General features: G+C 36.5%; 1 protein-coding gene across 1 annotated transcript in view; it reads right to left on the bottom strand.

The window, feature by feature from the left end:
- The window catches only part of PSME4 (proteasome activator subunit 4), a 207,189-nt gene that overhangs the window by 112,729 nt on the left and 77,118 nt on the right, over positions 1-17,342 (bottom strand). Inside the window, exons 13-18 of the mRNA XM_026652532.2 lie at positions 16,971-17,069; positions 16,425-16,494; positions 15,785-15,852; positions 14,954-15,169; positions 11,790-11,947; positions 8,519-8,614 (exon numbers count right to left, since the gene is read on the bottom strand). Of these exons, the coding sequence (XP_026508317.1) occupies positions 8,519-8,614; positions 11,790-11,947; positions 14,954-15,169; positions 15,785-15,852; positions 16,425-16,494; positions 16,971-17,069 (707 nt within the window). The remainder of the gene's footprint in view (positions 1-8,518; positions 8,615-11,789; positions 11,948-14,953; positions 15,170-15,784; positions 15,853-16,424; positions 16,495-16,970; positions 17,070-17,342) is intronic.

Below are 17,342 nucleotides of genomic sequence, written 5' to 3'. Positions count from 1 at the left end.
GTGTTAAGAGTATAGTTTGAAGTCACTGGGGTGCTTCTATTAACTTGACATTGAGAAAAATAAAACCAGAAACAGAACTAGACAAAAAACTCACAGCAAATTAAGATTACTGAAAATGGGTCAAAACAGTTTTCTCACAGAAAACATTTCAACACACAAAAAACTCATTTCTAGAAAGAAATGACTTGCAATAACTATAAAAACAGTTTTTTAAGAAACATCTTTTAAACAAGCTAGGATGTTGGTATAATAGAGAGTTTCACCCATCAACAAGCAAAAAGGAATTATGAGTTAATAGGGTCTATGGTAACTCATTCTCATAGGACAGCTATTGGGGAAGAGTACTCCTAAAGTCAGGGAACCAAGAATAGGAATCAATCCTAAACACTTGCAATGCGAGAGGAAAGTCTTTTATCTGTCCAGCCGAATAAAATATTAGTTTAAAAAACAAGACAAGTGAATTTATTAAGCCCTAAACCAATTTTTCTTTGTAAAAAAGGTTAAGCAGAACTGCTTACAAGTGTTATTTTAAAGATGTCAGTCCTCTAGATAACTACTATTTTTGCACAACAAAGAATTAAAAGTTTATAGTAAGAAAAATTTCTCACATGTAAAACCTGGCAATTGTATATGAAAATAAAGGGTAATTATAACAGGCAATTCTGACCTTCTGTTACAGAGCCTATGACATTTTTATCTGGATGGATGATTTATAATTTTTAGAATTAGTTTTCCATTTTTTACCTTTATTTAATCTAAAAACTTACTTCCTTACACAATCAGACCTTTTCTTTTTTTTAACACTGATAGTTAGAAATATGACTGATTTAATTATATTAATGAAATTTAAGAAAGCATGGCTCAAATTAATTAGCAATACAATAAAAACATAAGAATGGCCATTCTGAGTCAGATCAATGGTCCATCTAGCCCAGTATCCTGCCTTCCGACCGTGGCCAATGCCAGATGCTTCAGAAGGAATGAACAGAACATGTAATCATCAAGTGATCCATACCCAATAGAAAAGGTAATTGGAATGTAGAAAAGAAGTGTATTTGATTAATGTAGACCCGGAACAAAGGGAACACATTTGTAAAACAACAGAGATACTAGTGTAGATTAAGGATTGAAGATACCTTCACAAGATTGTAAAATTGTATTAGTAAATAGGCACAATATGAAAAGTGTGTCAACCACAAAGTAAATATCTATAATAGACCCCTAATGTACCACAGAGAGATGTTAAAAGAATACCATAACCTAGGTGTGTCCACCAGGCAAACGAGTAATTATTTCTGGTATGTTTGCTAGAGTCACACTTGAGGGTCGACATTAAATCTTAGTCAAAGTTGTTGAAGAAATTAAATGGCAATTTCTGTTGAAATAAAACAGACCTTCAGGTTTGCTTTGAGACAACTTTTGTTTGTCTCCAAACAAGCTGAACCCCTAAAATCACCAGGTACCATAGGTCCTCATTAGAAGATATCTGGTAAGAAGTAAATCAATCAATATAAGGTTCTTGGTGAAGTCTTCAAGTTTTCTGAGTTAGGTACCATCAACCTAAAGTGCCCCTTTTCTCATTTTTGCAGCTTAAAAGCCAATAGACCAAAGATAGATTTCTAACAGTAATACTATAATCTAACTGACAGACTTTCCTTTTGTACCTACCTAAAGTTCAGATACTACCTACAGTTCTGAGCATAGAGCTACGGGTTAAATTTTATGAAATATCCAAGTTAAAATAGTTATAAAGTTTAATTGCAGTTAATGTTATTGTTTAAAAGTTGTATTAAAGTTGTTTAGTATTAGTAAGATGTTACGGTGCCTATACATGCTCATAAGTACAGAAGAAACATGTTTTAATAACTAAGTATTAAATATTAATCAAGTTGTTTATTGTATTAATCTTGGTTAATGCAGAAGTGTTTGATTTGAAATGGAAGAGAATATTTTAGTATTTGGAATTGGAATGTTGATTAGATAATGAACCCTGGAAGTTGTTTTGTGTAGAACAAAATTGGGGATAAAGTTTCTGATTCTTGAGGCTGGAATAAACTCACCTTGCATTAAAGCTAGCTATAAGTAAATGAAAAATAAACTTTAAGCTTCAAGATCAAAGGAACTTAAGAGTATTGTACATATACACACACAACAGATTACAAAACAGATTTATAGCTGTTAAATATTACAAACATTGACAGAAAACAGAATTAGATGATTTAGAATAATTCTGTTGGCACTGTGTTTTCAATTAATAACCAGAATCATGAAATTATAACAAGGATTAAAGAATCAGCTGAAAGATAAAAGCAGCCTCACTTGAAGATCAGATCCTGAGCAAAGAGCTGTGTTGGTCCGGATCCAGACAGCAGCTACCCACTTCCTTTAAAAGCAGCCCTGAAATGTAACCTTCCTCTCACCAAGAGAAGAATACACCTCTACCCCAATATAACGCTGTCCTCGGGAGCCAAAAAATCTTACTGCGTTATAGGTGAAACTGCGTTATATCGAACTTGCTTTGATTCGCCGGAGCGCGCAGCCCCGCTCCCCTGGAGCGCTACTTTACCACGTTATATCCGAATTTGTGTTATATTGGGTCGCGTTATATCGGGGTAGAGGTGTATTTTTAACCAAGTGGTACTAGTCCCAAATCCTAACCAAAACTATCTTGAGAAAGAGAGACTTTCCTGAAGATTGAAGACACCAACATGCAAGCAAGCAAGACTGCCTTATCCTACCTAAGCAAAGCAATATTTGTCACTCAAATTCCATAGGTAAGCCCTGTACACCAAGGGAGGGCAGGATTTTGGCTCAGGAAAACAGAAGGTACTACTTTTCTAAATGGTTAGAAAAATTGGAATTAAAACTTTTGTTCCATAAACCAGGCCACTGTGCTGATAAAATCTACATTCTAGAGGGAACAGACTTAATAACCCAAGCAACTTCCATAGTTCCAGATAAGAAAAGAAAAGTTGTACTAAATACAAGAAACAAAAATTGTATTTAATAGCGTTAAGATCAGGAAACGTTTACTAGGACGGGGTTTCTACTTAAAATGTAGGTTGATGCAACTACGGTACTCAGGGGGATGGATTTTTCCAACCTAATCACCAGTGTAGATACAGCTGAGTTGAAAGAAGAATGATCCGTTAACCCATCTACCAACGCTCAGGAAGGTGGTTTTCCTACAGTGATGGAAAAAATCCTTCCTTTGTGTAGACTGAGTCTGCACCAGGGGGTTATGCCAGCATAGGTACGGTGCCATAGCTATGATTCTATAGTCCCCATAGTGTAGACATGGCCTAGGACAGAAATATAACAGAGTCAGAGGTTCTGAGAATTAAGTTTTTCTATGCATTGTTTAATTGCTGTTTTAATAAACACTGTATTTCAGCGCAGAACCTGCTCATCTTTTGGTGTGTTTTAAAACCAAGTTGGCTACCACTGAGCTCTTAAAGTTAAGTTGGTTAATTGCTTAGAATAACTTTAATATAAAATCCATATTCATTTTGCTGTATGTTACATACTTTTAAATTGTGATTTGCAGCGTTATATGTGTGGTGATTGGTTATATTGCTTTTTGTTTTCTTGTTAAATTGATTTGGAATGCCAATGAATTATTAGCTTCATTGACCATTAATGCCCTTTTGTTTTAACACACTGATATAATTTAATATTAATATTTTTACTTTTGAAACATGTTAGGTTACACACTATGTAATTAATATGGTGTAACCTAAGAGTTATTGGTATCCATTTGGTCTTGTATTGTAATCAATTTTGACTACTGTGTTTAGTTTTAGAAAGTTTAAGTGATTTTAAGAGTTACTATACTGAACTTTCTTCAGTTTACTACTGTGTTTGTGATACTGATTTTCAATCACGGTGTTAAATTTCACTTGTAACATTTGATTGTCAATTAAAAACATTCATTTAAACAATCAATTTTTCCATTTCTTTACAGAGTTTTTATTTTTTTATAACTCAATTATTTACCTTCTATACTGTGTAAATCATTTGCATATCCTTTACCATTCAGTTAATTTTAGAGGGGTCTTTTTTCCCCTAAATAAATAAGCCTTATTTCAAAGTCACATTTCTTTGTTTATTTGGTTGGCATCCTCTAATCCAATGTAGGACCATCTCTTTCTGGGAGCGTCGCAAATTAATGATCAGATAGCTCCATCTGCTGATTTTCTTTTCCCGGAACTAGTCCTAAGAGTAAGTTGGTTAATACTTTCATTTAATCATTTATTGTTTCTCCCAATTGTCAACCTTGATAATTTTTGGTAATTTTAATTTTAAAACTATCCAGTACTCAATATTTTGAAAACTGCCACTTTAACCTCCACACTACACTTGGTTTTTTGTACCAGTATAGCTACATCAACTTAGTTGCCTTGATGCTGAACTGGTGCAAACCTCTAAAGTAGACAAAGTGTGCCAGAAAAAGAGTGGCTTGCAATAGTACATTACCCTGTTTCAAATCCTAGTAAGGTGCACCATGCCAAATCACTTTTTACACCAGTGTAGCACCTCTTCACTATAAGTCCGCACCAGATCAGCTATGCTGGCACAGAGAATCTCCAGTATAGACAAGCTCTTGAAAGCATTGCAGACAATATTTTTATTCTCTCTGTAAAATGCCATGCACAACTAAGGATATGTATTAAATATTAGGCAGGCCAGTAGAGGAGCTTAAGTTTGGCCATGATGATGGCCATGCATGTGCTCACCTTAATATGTACATTTTGTGTAGAAGGACTTCTGAACACTGTGATATTACAATAAGGAAGCCACTAAGCCAGTTTGTGTATTTAAAAGCATCTTTGCAAAAACTTACACCAAAGTTTTCAGATACAAGTGTTGCAAACAGTCACTGAAGTTTGTATGAAGAACCTACATATGTGGCCTGATCTTCAAAGCTAGTGAAAGGAGCTGAGAGTGCTTAGCACTGCTGGGGAAAAAATAAAAAAAATCAGGCCACTTCTTTTGGTCCCTCTATCTTGACACGTCCAAGTTTGAAACCTGAAAATGACTTACAGCCTCAGTGACTACAGGCTTTCCAACATATTTAACAATGTGATCGATAATGTTATTTAAAAAAAAAAACAACAACAATAATGAACTCAATGCAATTATGACTGAATGAACTTTTCACTGTTCTTGGCAGTTAGCCTAACGTAAGAGTCTTCCTGCACACAATCCAGATGCAGAATTGCAAGGAGAACGTGGGCCAGAAGAGACAGCATCAATACTATCTAGTGTGCAGAGCGGTATGTTGCCTCAGCTATTCAGATCATTCTCCTCCCTAAAGGAACCAGACCCTAAAGATGTTACATCTCCAAATTCTGTTGTCTGGTTTTTGTTTTGGGTTCCTTTTTGGTAGGACCTGTTATTCACATAAAATATCCTAGTATATAAGAATGCTTATGATGTAAAAAAAAGGCATAGAAATGAAAGCTTATTATTATTTATTAACTTTATGTGCATTCTGGTATACTGAAATACTCTTCATGTCTTTTTCTTCTGGGAACAGATAAATGTATTTTGACATGAAACTAAAACTAAAATGATTCCTGTATTTCTATCAGTCTTCTTCCTTCCCCAGAAGCCTGGATCACATTTAAGATACTAGTGCACAGCATCAATCACTCAGCTTTTATAAAGCTATTAATTAAAGTGAAGGGGAGAATTATATGGGCTATTTAGATACAGGAAGGGCTGATTTTGGAGGGCACACTTCAAGAGCTCTAAGTTAAGCCTCGAAAAGAGATGATTGAGAATTGTCTTAATCATGGTTTTAAAAAGACTCAATGGGATCATACAAGGATCTAGGGATAAAATCTGTTCACATGACAAGGCAAAGGTGTCACCTGAGGTCAACTAAAGGAAAAAAGACTTAGATGAAATGTCAAAAGCAGTTTCTTCATAAGGGTCATCAATATGTGAAATAGGCTGCCAAAAGAGAGAGATAGCATGAAGGAATTTGAGACTTGACAGATGTACAGAATAAACTAGTTATATTTACTGAGTTGTAAAATTCAGACACTGTGATGCAGAGAAATCTGGGATATTTGATTTCTGAGGCCACCAATTGTTTATATATGAACATTTTAAAAACGTATATATTAATTAACAATGCACACTTGTTAAACCAGAACAGGAAAAGGCAAAGCTTCCAAAAATATTGCAACGAACAGTAATTTACAATTTCACTGGTAGACCAGGCCTCATCTGATTTGAAAGAGGCAAAAAAGCAAATATCTGATAAGAAGGAAATCTCCCAGCAGGAACTTACAGTTATTGCCTGTGACAGAATGCAGGGCGTTAACAGGTGAGTCTGCGCTCTGATCATTCTGACACAAATTATCTTCCCCTCAGAGGGCTGATTCGGGCATCAAAATGTACTTAGTTAATCAGGATAGCAGGCTGGGTGAGCTAAAGGATTAATTAGCCCCTCAACTGAGGACTGATAAAAAGGCACAGGAAGGAAGTGTAAGGGAAAGAGCAGGGCTAGCTGAGCCCAGAGTCAGAGAGCCCTCCAGGAAGAGAGACCTCTACTCCTCATAGGCCCAGGGAGAAGCACTGAGGATACCAGGGCCATTGTGCGTAATTACTGCTGCACAAAACTGTAAAGGTCTTGGTGGAGGTATCTGAAATAAACAGCATGGTGTGGATATTCAACCAATGGAGTCTGAGCAGGTTTCTGTGATACCAGAGAGCAGGGACAGAGAACTGCCCTGTTACATTGGCCAACAGTACTAATTCCAAATCAGGAGAGACTAAACAATCAACTGCAATGTAAAGCCAAAAAACAGCCTTTGTCCATTTTCTGACCAACCAGTGTTGGCCTCAACTCACTAAAGATTCTACTGAGGATCTTAACACCTAATAAAAGAAGCTTCCACTTTGATGGTGAATCAAATTAAAGCTTCAATTCTAGAAAACAGAGCAGGGCCTAGGTATTGGGTAGAAGAGACAGTGAACAACTGCTCAACTGAGTTTATTTTTTATATATTTATGTGACCACAGATAAAGAAGTTCCACTCCTGTGGCTATCTGACATCTTGTGGACTAGATTGTGGCTAGTGCGTAATAGTGGGGGGACCACTTAATAGGTCTTTCTTCCTCTTTCGTGACCCTGTGCAAAAGGCAGCCTCAAACTCAGTGCCTGCACTCCTGGCAAGTGTCTAGTACTGAAACACCTCAAGGAGGGAGGACAGCAACAGCGTGTGGTGGGAGCCATGGCCCCACTATCCTCCCACACTGGCCAACAGAATAGGACCAGGACAATTCCACACTTTCCCAAAGGGTTCTGTAGATCCCACTCTGGCATGGACTCCCACTCCCAGAGGCTTGCTGTTTGTGTGGAGAGCCTCAGCGCTCACTCTGCAACCCAGTGCAAGCTCCAGGTGTAAAAGCCAGAATAGAGCCCTACGTGTTGTAAAGAGTTCTTCAGCCTCTTGTGATAATAGAAGGAACACATTTTAACTCATAGTTATATTTAAATTTCCATATTTCAATATTTTTCAAAAGAGAGGAAATGATCCCAACAATAGCACAATGAACATATTTAAAGCCTGAACTAACATGCAACAGGAATAAATTCCTTTACTTTCATAATTATAATTTACTGTAGTGAGAATATATATTTTCTGAAGTCCATAGTATACAGGTGCTGGTAGCCAGGTTCACTTCTGGTCTTACACAGTTGCATGGGTATTCAGTAACCTAATCGGAATGGAACTAATCTGCTCTTTTAATGTAACAAAAAGACCTCAAAATTCAATTTCTGACCTTTTCTGAAGTTAACATCCCATTATAAAGACCGTGGGAAGCTCAGAGCCCTGATGGCTTTATTCTTTCAGGTTGTCTGGTAAGAATCTTAACAAGACAGGAGTACACTGGCTTACATTGTACGTGTTTTCTTTGTGATGAGGCAAGATACAAATATTTTAAATGAAAGTCTGAATACTGAACAATGAAGTAATTTTGACAAGAGGGAAACAGCTTGTTTGATCCAGTGTGTGTGTGCGTGGGGGAGGGGAAGAGTCACAACCTGAGAGCCAGCAGATCTGCTCTCTATTCCTGACTCTACCACTGTCTCACTATATAATTTTGAACAAGTCACTGAGCCTGTCTGTGCTTCAGTTTCCCCATATGTATAACGGTGACAATGATACAATGCTGATTACCTACCTTCATAAAGCATATTAACATCTATGCATGAAAAGTGTACGTGTTAAGTATTATTTCACATCTTAAATATCTAAGTATTTATATAACCACAAACCTGAAACAATGCATTTTCCTTAGTGGCATTAGATAAGTTTTGTTTTCAAAGAATTCACCGGAAAAAAAAAAATCTGTCTTAGAATCCACTGTGCAATAATAAAAATAAGAATAGGAATACTAAATTAAATATTATAATGTTTAAAAGTATAGTACTAAAAATATATTACTAACAATATTTTAATACCGTATTCATAAACTACATATAACAGAGCTTACTTACAGGTGAGCTATCCTCTCTCCTTTTAGAGGAGGTAGAATGTTCCCCGAACCAATTAGGCAGTTGTGCACTATAGTGAGACACTGCTGTACATCATCTCTGGAAGTCAAAAAAGTTAACATTTAAGTCAAAAATTTTAATGTTAGAAAATTATAAGTGAAGACTATTTATTTTCTTTTTATCAATTTTTTTAATAAAGATGTTTCTTCTTGGGTAATCTTAGAAGCTTCTCCCCATTAGAGGTGCTCTGCAGGCAAGTCATTCATTTCTGATCCTCTAATTCATTAATCTTAAAGACCATTTCATAAAATATCCTTTCATGAAACACCTCCTTTCACAAAGCCCTAACCCTCAACAGTTTAGTTTTCTGAATTATTTATTTTGCACACCATCCTGAAATAGTGAGGGAAATCATCTGCAGCACAAGATGAAGATTCTAATTTAATGCACAGATAAAACCCCAAATATTATCTGAAAATTTTATCTGGTACTATATTCAAAGTCTGTACTGAAACTCACATTTCTATTTTGGGGGGGGGGGGGGGGGGAGAAGAGGAAAATTCACCCCACAGTGAACAGGAGTCAGTGAATGAAAGTTTTCTCCAGTACATAAAATGTTCTATTGTGAAGGGGATCATTTTCCCAGGAAGATTTTTTTAACAGTGTTAATGTTTTTATATCTCTGTGCTACTGTAGATTTTGAAGAGCAAAATAATTTTTTCCTAACTATTGGTAATGAGTGGCCTCCTAAAATCAAAACTTAGAACGCTTCCATCATATAGGGGACCTGCGTATTACACTGAAAATTTACATTAGTTACAAAGTTAGTCCTCTGTCCTTTTATTAAAAAGGCTTGTGATGAGCAGTTTATACATTTTAAAATAATTTCTGGCACTGTTTTTTGAATTCCTAACTAATTTTGGGGGGGAAGTGCTCCTTGATTACAAAATCCTTAGCTATTATGCATTAAATGTGAAGAATCCTTCATGTTTTTAAACACTGATGTCTATATTTGAACTTTTTATTCATCTTCACCTGTATGACTCCATTATAAAAGTGCCGGGAAATATTTATATTAAGGAAATTAACTAAGATAGAACACCTCCTCACTGATTTTTGTATATGGCTTAAGCATAAACTGCTAAATATGTACTTTTATTTCCAGGACAAATATCCACAAAAAATGTGATTTCTAGTTCTCGGACGATGGAGTCAAACTATTGGAGTTGGCAACTTTGGGAGAAAAAGGAACTCAAGCAGTAACAAATTTCAAACATCTCTGTACCTGGGTACACAGCACTCATCCAGGATCCATCCCTAACCCTTACCTATCAGCCAACCGCAATACCACTAATGGCCTCTACTGGGTCTGTTGCCCTGTTTTCCTCTCATTTTCTAGTTCAAGCTCTTGAATTTATTTTCCTGCTACGGCTTTTTTCCCCCTCAATATTTACTATTTTAATATTGTGAGAGCACCTATATACCCTGACCAAGACAGAGGTCTCATCATGCTACACACTATATAAACAGATTCAGAGATGGTCCCTGCCCTGAAAAGCTTAAAATATAAATACAAAAGGCAGACACAGGGGATATATAACCAGAGAAATGGCTTGTAAATCCCATACTAGTTCCGCACTCTGGTTAGCTCCTTTTTAAAATATATTTTTGGCTGGAGTTCTGTAGAGAGTGATTGAAAGGAGCAGGTAAGAGGCAGCCAATGGTTGTCATGGATATATGAAAATGTGAAAGTCTGCTCACAGAGACAGAGAGCTGGAGGGGCCCCACATGTCTGTCTTCCTGAAGGACACCACTAAAAACTTAGTGCTTACCTTAATCAGAGAATACTACCTATGAGTTATAAAACTATATGTCCATGTACTTCAGTCTTTTAGGAAGAAGCTTAAATTGATACAAAGACCCCTATTTTCAAGGACTTTTACATTGTGGTGTTTCTGACCATAGTTCAAAAGAATCTGTCACATATTTAAAGCAAGGGGCATCCACCAAAATGCCCAGAGTTTTCAGAATTTACAGATGCTTTACAGATCTCAGGAAAAATATTTCAGGAAGTCACATGGCAAAGCATCACCAAGGTGTTTCACTATCCTTTATTTTATTATTTTTTAAATGTTTACAGTGCCTATTACTCCTGGGGGAATTCTGCACCACTGCACACATGCATAATTCATGTGCTGCACATATTTTTATTTTTTTCTGCAGAAAATAGCTTCTGCTGGAAAGTTGCTGGAGTTACGCCTTTTGCTCACCAGAGGGCGCTATGGCGCTAAAACAGAGCAGACACTCCCAGCCAGCCCCAGCTAACATAGGGAAGAGAAAGAGCCTGCACTGCCTTCTTCACAGCGCCTGTCAGGCTAGGTCAGGAGACGGGGATATGGGGAGACAGCATAGGGAAGATGGAGCTTCCGGAGTCACAAACAGGGGTTCATAAGGGCTAGTGAGGGAGGACAGACTGGGGCAGGGGCTGAATGGAGATACAGGGCCACCAGGGGGGACATCGGGACGGGGGGGTGCAGGGCCACATGGGGGAAGGGAGATGGCTGAGGGGGTGCAGGGCCACATGGGGATGGGGAGTGGGTGTCTGACTGGGGGTGGAGGGACACATGGGGACTAGGGGTGCAAGGACATGGGACACATGGGAACAGGGGCAGATGTAGCTGACTGAATGGGAGAGGCTAAGGGTCAGCCAGGATCTGCATGGGGAAAGCTCCCTAACAATCCCTCTCCCTCCCCAAACCTGTTCCATTCTTCTCCCACCCATACCTAACAACCCTCCAGGTTCACTCCCAGGCTCCTACCCTCTCCCTCAACTCCTCCATTACCCCTGGCTCCCCCAAGCCTTTGCACTGTTTCTGAGGGGTGTGGGAAATATGGTTCTGTATTGTAGTTTAAATGAATTACTCAAAGTCCTGTCTTAATATGCCTAGTAAGGAATCTATTTGTCAAAAAACTTTCCTGAATCTTTTTTGTTGTCTGTACTGTTACAGACATGCTTGCTGACCGGTATTTTGAAATAAATTACCAAAATAATTGAAACTGGTGTGATTATATGGTGTTATTGTGACCAATAAAATATGCAGAATTTTGCAGAATTTTAAAATATTGTGTGCGGAATTTTTAATATTTTGGTGCAGAATTTCCCCAGAAGTAGCCTATGCAATAGATGCTAGCCTATGAACATAAGCAATGCAAATTGCAGCTACTAATATATATGGATAGAGTCACTTAGTGTATCCCATATGAAACTACTGACCTGGACATTTCTTGCTTTCCATTTGCATAGTGCTCTAGCTTGGTGAGCTCCGGCTGAAGAAAAGAATCCAGTAAGTAATAGGCAAAGGTTATTTCCTTAGACGAAGGAACATGCCATTGGATATTCAGGTTCCACAAGTCACCTGGTTTACCCCAGTCCTATAAGAACAAAAACAAAAAGCCATTTCCCCTTAGTAAAATGTGAAGCAAAGATTCATTAAAAACTTAAAAGATGTGAATAACATAACTTCTAAATATAAGACTACCCATAAGAAAAAATAACTGCCAGTTCAAGGAGTTAAATTTATACTCAAATCTAGTTGGCAATCCAAGAACAATATGAAATCTGCAACAAATAGCTAAAATATAAAAGATATGCTTGCAAGGAATAACTCACTGACAATTCTGATGTTCTCACTGAAGTAAATTGTTGCCATTTGACACAGTCATTCAATTATAGGTCTCAAATATACAAAATACCCCAAATTCTAACTCTGATTTTTGATCTTTCCATCAGAGGTCACCAAAAGATTAGCCTATTTTATCAGTTTTCAATCACTCACTCTTTTAAAACAATCCTGAAATTTGGTATACTCATTCATTATAAAAAACAAATTTAAAGTTTGACATTCCCATCCCAGATCATCAAAATTCAGTCTAATAATTTACAAAGCTTATTTGAATTCCCCTGTGGTGCAGTAATGTTGTGTCCAGTTTGGAGAAATTAAGGTAATCTGAGGTCACCCATTCTAATTACCCAGATTTTAGCCAAGAAAGTCATCAAATGCAAATAAGTGACAGTTATGTTAACATAAAAGAAGGACAGCTGCCAGCTAGTGTGACTTGAGAGAGATTTTGTAGAACCCAAGAGCCCCAGTCGTGGATTAGGTCCCCACTCTGGTAGGCGCTGTATAAACACAGCCCCTGACAACCTAAAACTTAAGTTCTCTACCTACAGAAGAGATGCACAACAGACAATGACAGCACAAGATTCCTCATATTCAGCTCAATATTTTTCTGGAGAAACCACTGTTAGGAACAAGAGGTTATTTCAGGCTCTATGCTCATTTAGTGTCTGACCTCTTGACCAAGACATTCCAACAAGGGTCCCAAATGCAATGTGGACATGTCCACTGGGGAATCCCATCTTATTTCACATAGAGCAAATAGCCATCATATTATACTATAATTACTTTTAGGTCAGAATGGGTATGTATGTTTAATAAAGAAACCAGTGTCAGCTGAAATCAAGATAAAAACCCTCAAAAGGCTCAGGAATTTGCTACTCAGATTTGGAGGATAGTTCTGCAGTTAAGTTTTGCATTAACACATTTTGGGATGACTCAGCAGATTAGAAGAGCTTTGTGTTGCAGCAACTCATACCTGAGATAGGAAGGGACCTGTTATTTTGTGATTTCTAGACAGAGTTCAGACATGGTACAGAATCAACGTACGTAAACACCTGTCTTTCCTCCAAATTCACAGACACCTGCTGATATCTGCTTATGATGGCAAGAGCTCTAAATCAACTAACTGTCATATCCTTGGCAACTCTTCGCAAACACCCTCTTCATCTCCAGTTCTTGCCTATCTTCATGCAGTTAGTTAAGAATATAATCTTACCATATTACTTCTAAAGCTTTTAGTTTGGTTGACCTCAGAAACAATCAGTAAAGAGGAAAGTTAAGATGACAGGGATTGTCCATTTGTAAAAAAGAGCTTGCTGTTACTTGTCATCTTTGGAAAAATATCCAAGTCTTCCATGGATATTACTTTGTAGAATGACAAGTTAACACAGAAACAAATATTATAAGAAGCATATGATAGATTTTTATGACAATTAGCAGTTGGAATAAAGTGTCTGTTTAGAAAGCATGTGGTATGCATAATTAACTCTGAAATACTGGGTTTTCTCCTCAGTTTCAGGACAAGTATTCAGAATAACAGGTCTTTTTTTTTTTTTTTTTTTTTTTTTTTTTTTTAGGCTTGCTTATAATGGTAGTAACAAGTGGTAGAAAGCTAAATGACTTGATTTTTATACACATATATACAACAAAACTGCACTAGCTTCCACCAATGAAGATGACATCCACTACAATTTCTGAGTTTTTCAAAAGACAATCTGATTAAGTAAAATGTAATTTTATTGCTAGAAAAGGCTCCCTTAATAACCTGAAAACCAGCTGACAACTTGCTCATTGTTGTATATTAGTATGTCAACGCAAAGAAGATAAAAACCAAAGGCCAGCAAAATATTCAAGTTGCAATTTAATGTTTTGTTACTATTGCTGCATCTATTTATATTTTAACTGAATTTTAAATGTGACAGTGTAATTTCACTGTACATTTATTATTCTGATTATTTTTCTTTAAATAATCGCTCCTCAAATATTTGTCTAATATTTCTCTGTTCTGATCCTTTTATAAAATGGTCTCGTTTCCCAACCACTTTCAACTGGTATAAATGACTAAACAAAGGGCAAGGCAGTGGAAAATCAGGTTTAAAAAAAACACATGTTCATATTTACTTATTTTGCATACATTTTCCACTGTTCATGAAGTCATACGTCCCATATGTGGGGAAGAGGAACCAGGAAGAGCTATAAGTCTGACTCATCAGATATGGAGGTGAGGTAATGATGCTTTGGGAGACCATATCAAATATGTTAATATTTTCTGGTCTAGACGTTTTATGTTAAAAAAAAAAAAAAGGAGGGTTGGTGGAGTGTTGAGGAATCCAAAACTTTGCTGCTCAACTTTAAAGCTAAGAGCAATTTGTACCACTGCATCTCATGATTGTCAGGTCTCAAGTCAGCTCATCATAAATTGCTACATTTAGGCATAATACAAAACTATGATCATCTGCTTTGTTTTACACTATTTAAATATAATAGTGTGAACATCAGCAATACTAAGTGTGCTCCATGTCATTAAGCTATTCAACATAATATTTAGCATTAATCTTTTCAGCTACTAGCATAAGATTATTTCAGTTAATATAGCTACTAATTTGCAATGCAGGTTTCAAAGTTTAAAGCATCTTTCAATTACACTTTCCATAGTCACTGTATTGATAAATCTTGAAATAAAAACAAATAAAATAGAGTAGCATTTTTTTAAAAAGGCTGTCAAATCCTCTAATCCTAAATAAATGAAAATCCTTGCCTTGATAGGAAAGTATTCAGAAAGAGGCTTGTCAAAGCCACCTGGCACACTGCAGTATTCTGTGGGGTAGATAAGTGTAGTAGAACGAAGAAGATGGTGCAGTAGGTTACAAGACAGAATGTAACCCTGCTTACAGGTTAAATGTAGGGTTCGCTGCAGAATCTTCACAAGCTGCTCCCTGTATGGCAGCAACTTCTTTCCATCCACTCGAGTGATCTAATAAAATGGTAGAAACATTCAGAAGTAAACATAACCAATAAAGTTCAAGAGCTGTAGCACAGGATAATAAAGCTAAACACAAGTCCCCAGTACCTAGTATAAAACTCTCTCTTAAAGTGGTGCTCCATTAAATTTGTATAGAAACATCCACTTCTGCTGCTACATGAAACAATATCAACTTGACTACTGCAACAGCAACTCCTGACTCTATGGCCTCCCCAAGTCCCAGTGCTGTCCAACCTCCATCATATGCAAGATTTCTGCCTTCATCAGTGGATCTTTTCAAGTTTCATTTTAAAATATATATCTTCTCTGGCACAGTTTCATCCCCTGTCCATTACTGGTACTAGAACCAAAGACTTTAAATTTATTTCCCATATAATTAAGACATTCATTTTCTGTAATGTATATCATCTATTACCCACTCTTGCTTAATTCTGCAGTCTTTAGGAAAAAGACTATATGAAATATTACATACAAACTTTAAGTATAATAGTGCAATAGCAAAAATGAACTGCTTTTTTCCTCCCAATGGCACTAAAGTTGAGCCAACGATGGAACAGACATGCAAAGAGACAACCAGAATTTAAATTTTAACATTCTTTGCAATACCTCTGACAAAAGCTGAAGGTTCCAGAGTAGCTCCTTATCTAGCTCTTCATCATGCAAGACATCATCATCTAAAGAGAAAAAGTGTTAAGCGCTACTGTTACTATATGGTAGTTAAATGTTCATCTGAAGGTTTGCCAATTTCAAAAGTTAAAGCCACTTGAGTATTACAAATCAGCTCAGCAATTCACATCCAGAGTTTTACATTTATGAATGTTTAACCTGCCCCAACCTTCAAATTCATATTTAATTCCCACCCACCAGATGCCAATGCAGTCAGTGTGATTGTCAAGAAGTAAATGCATTTATTTAATACTAACTCAGGAATCAGAGAGTCAAGCCTATTCTTATAAGTGCTTTTATTAAACACAGCAGACGAAAAGTTTGTTTTTCATCTCTTGAAATGACTTTTGGAAACCACATTTCTTTAGAATTTGTTTACAAACAGAATCTTTCTACACACATCCTAATAAAAGCACTTATTCTTTCCCTGTCTGTCAGATGACTTTAATTTATAAAAGAAAACAGAATATTCTCCAAAGAGTAGATGCTGATTTTAAAATACCAATTCTAAGTTTTAGATCAGCAATACTCCATCCTGTAGGAGGCTAGTGGAATACAATTTGAAATCTTCTGAACTTACTGATGGTAAGATGAGTTATAACACTGCAGCAATGGGGCACAAAGAGCTTCAGAGATTCCTCAGGGCAGCACTGAAAACATTGTCACAAATAATCAATTTAAACAAGAAGATCTTACGGTGATAAACATGAAGCATAATCAGCATCATCTCACAACATTATTTACAACAGAAAAGTAAAGAAATAAGAACAGGACCTTACTCAGCTCTGGCTGTTATTCAACCTAAAACTTTTCGATGGTTGGAGTTTGATTCCATACTTTTAATTCTCAGCAAACACAATGGTATATTTAAAGTGTAATACAAACTGCATCTCAAACTTGCAGTCCTATGGATTTTAAATTATACTCACATACTAATTAACCTGTTACATTTTCATCCCATTACAACTATCAGATTTTAAGCAGGATAATTACAGATAGATTGTAAGAAAAACCTAAATTTCCAGTCATTTAAAGTTTTCCACAAAAGTAATGCAGGTTCAATAAGTAGTAATAGTCTTGTATGTAAATTAAACTCCCAGTGAAATAAAAGTGCTCTCTTTCTCACTTTTACTGCAGCCCGGCACATGTCAGCAACCATCCGACCAGCAACTCTTGTCTCAAATATATTTGAAACAGCAAAGTTAAAAACTTTTTCCAAGGCAACCTAAGTGGAATACAGAAGAGGAAAATAATTTATCTCATCAACTATCTTTTGAACAGAGCAATGCATTGCAGTACTGCACATATGAATAGAGTCGATGCATGTGTGCAGCAAATCGTGTCCTCATCGTTATTCTGTAAAATGTTACTGTCAAAAGTGCATGTCAAATAAAAGCAGAAGAAACATGGACCTGGAAAGTCAGAAACAGTTATTCTGCAGAATCATTTTAAATACTCAGAATGCTTGAAAGTTTAATATGGAGAGGTCACCCATTCA

Source organism: Terrapene carolina, unplaced genomic scaffold (genome assembly GCF_002925995.2).
Source record: "Terrapene carolina triunguis isolate 2854851 unplaced genomic scaffold, T_m_triunguis-2.0 Scaffold120, whole genome shotgun sequence".
NCBI classification, from domain to species: Eukaryota; Metazoa; Chordata; order Testudines; family Emydidae; genus Terrapene; species Terrapene triunguis.
Note: the sequence above shows the minus strand (reverse complement) of the source record. Positions and strands in the feature narration are given on the sequence as shown.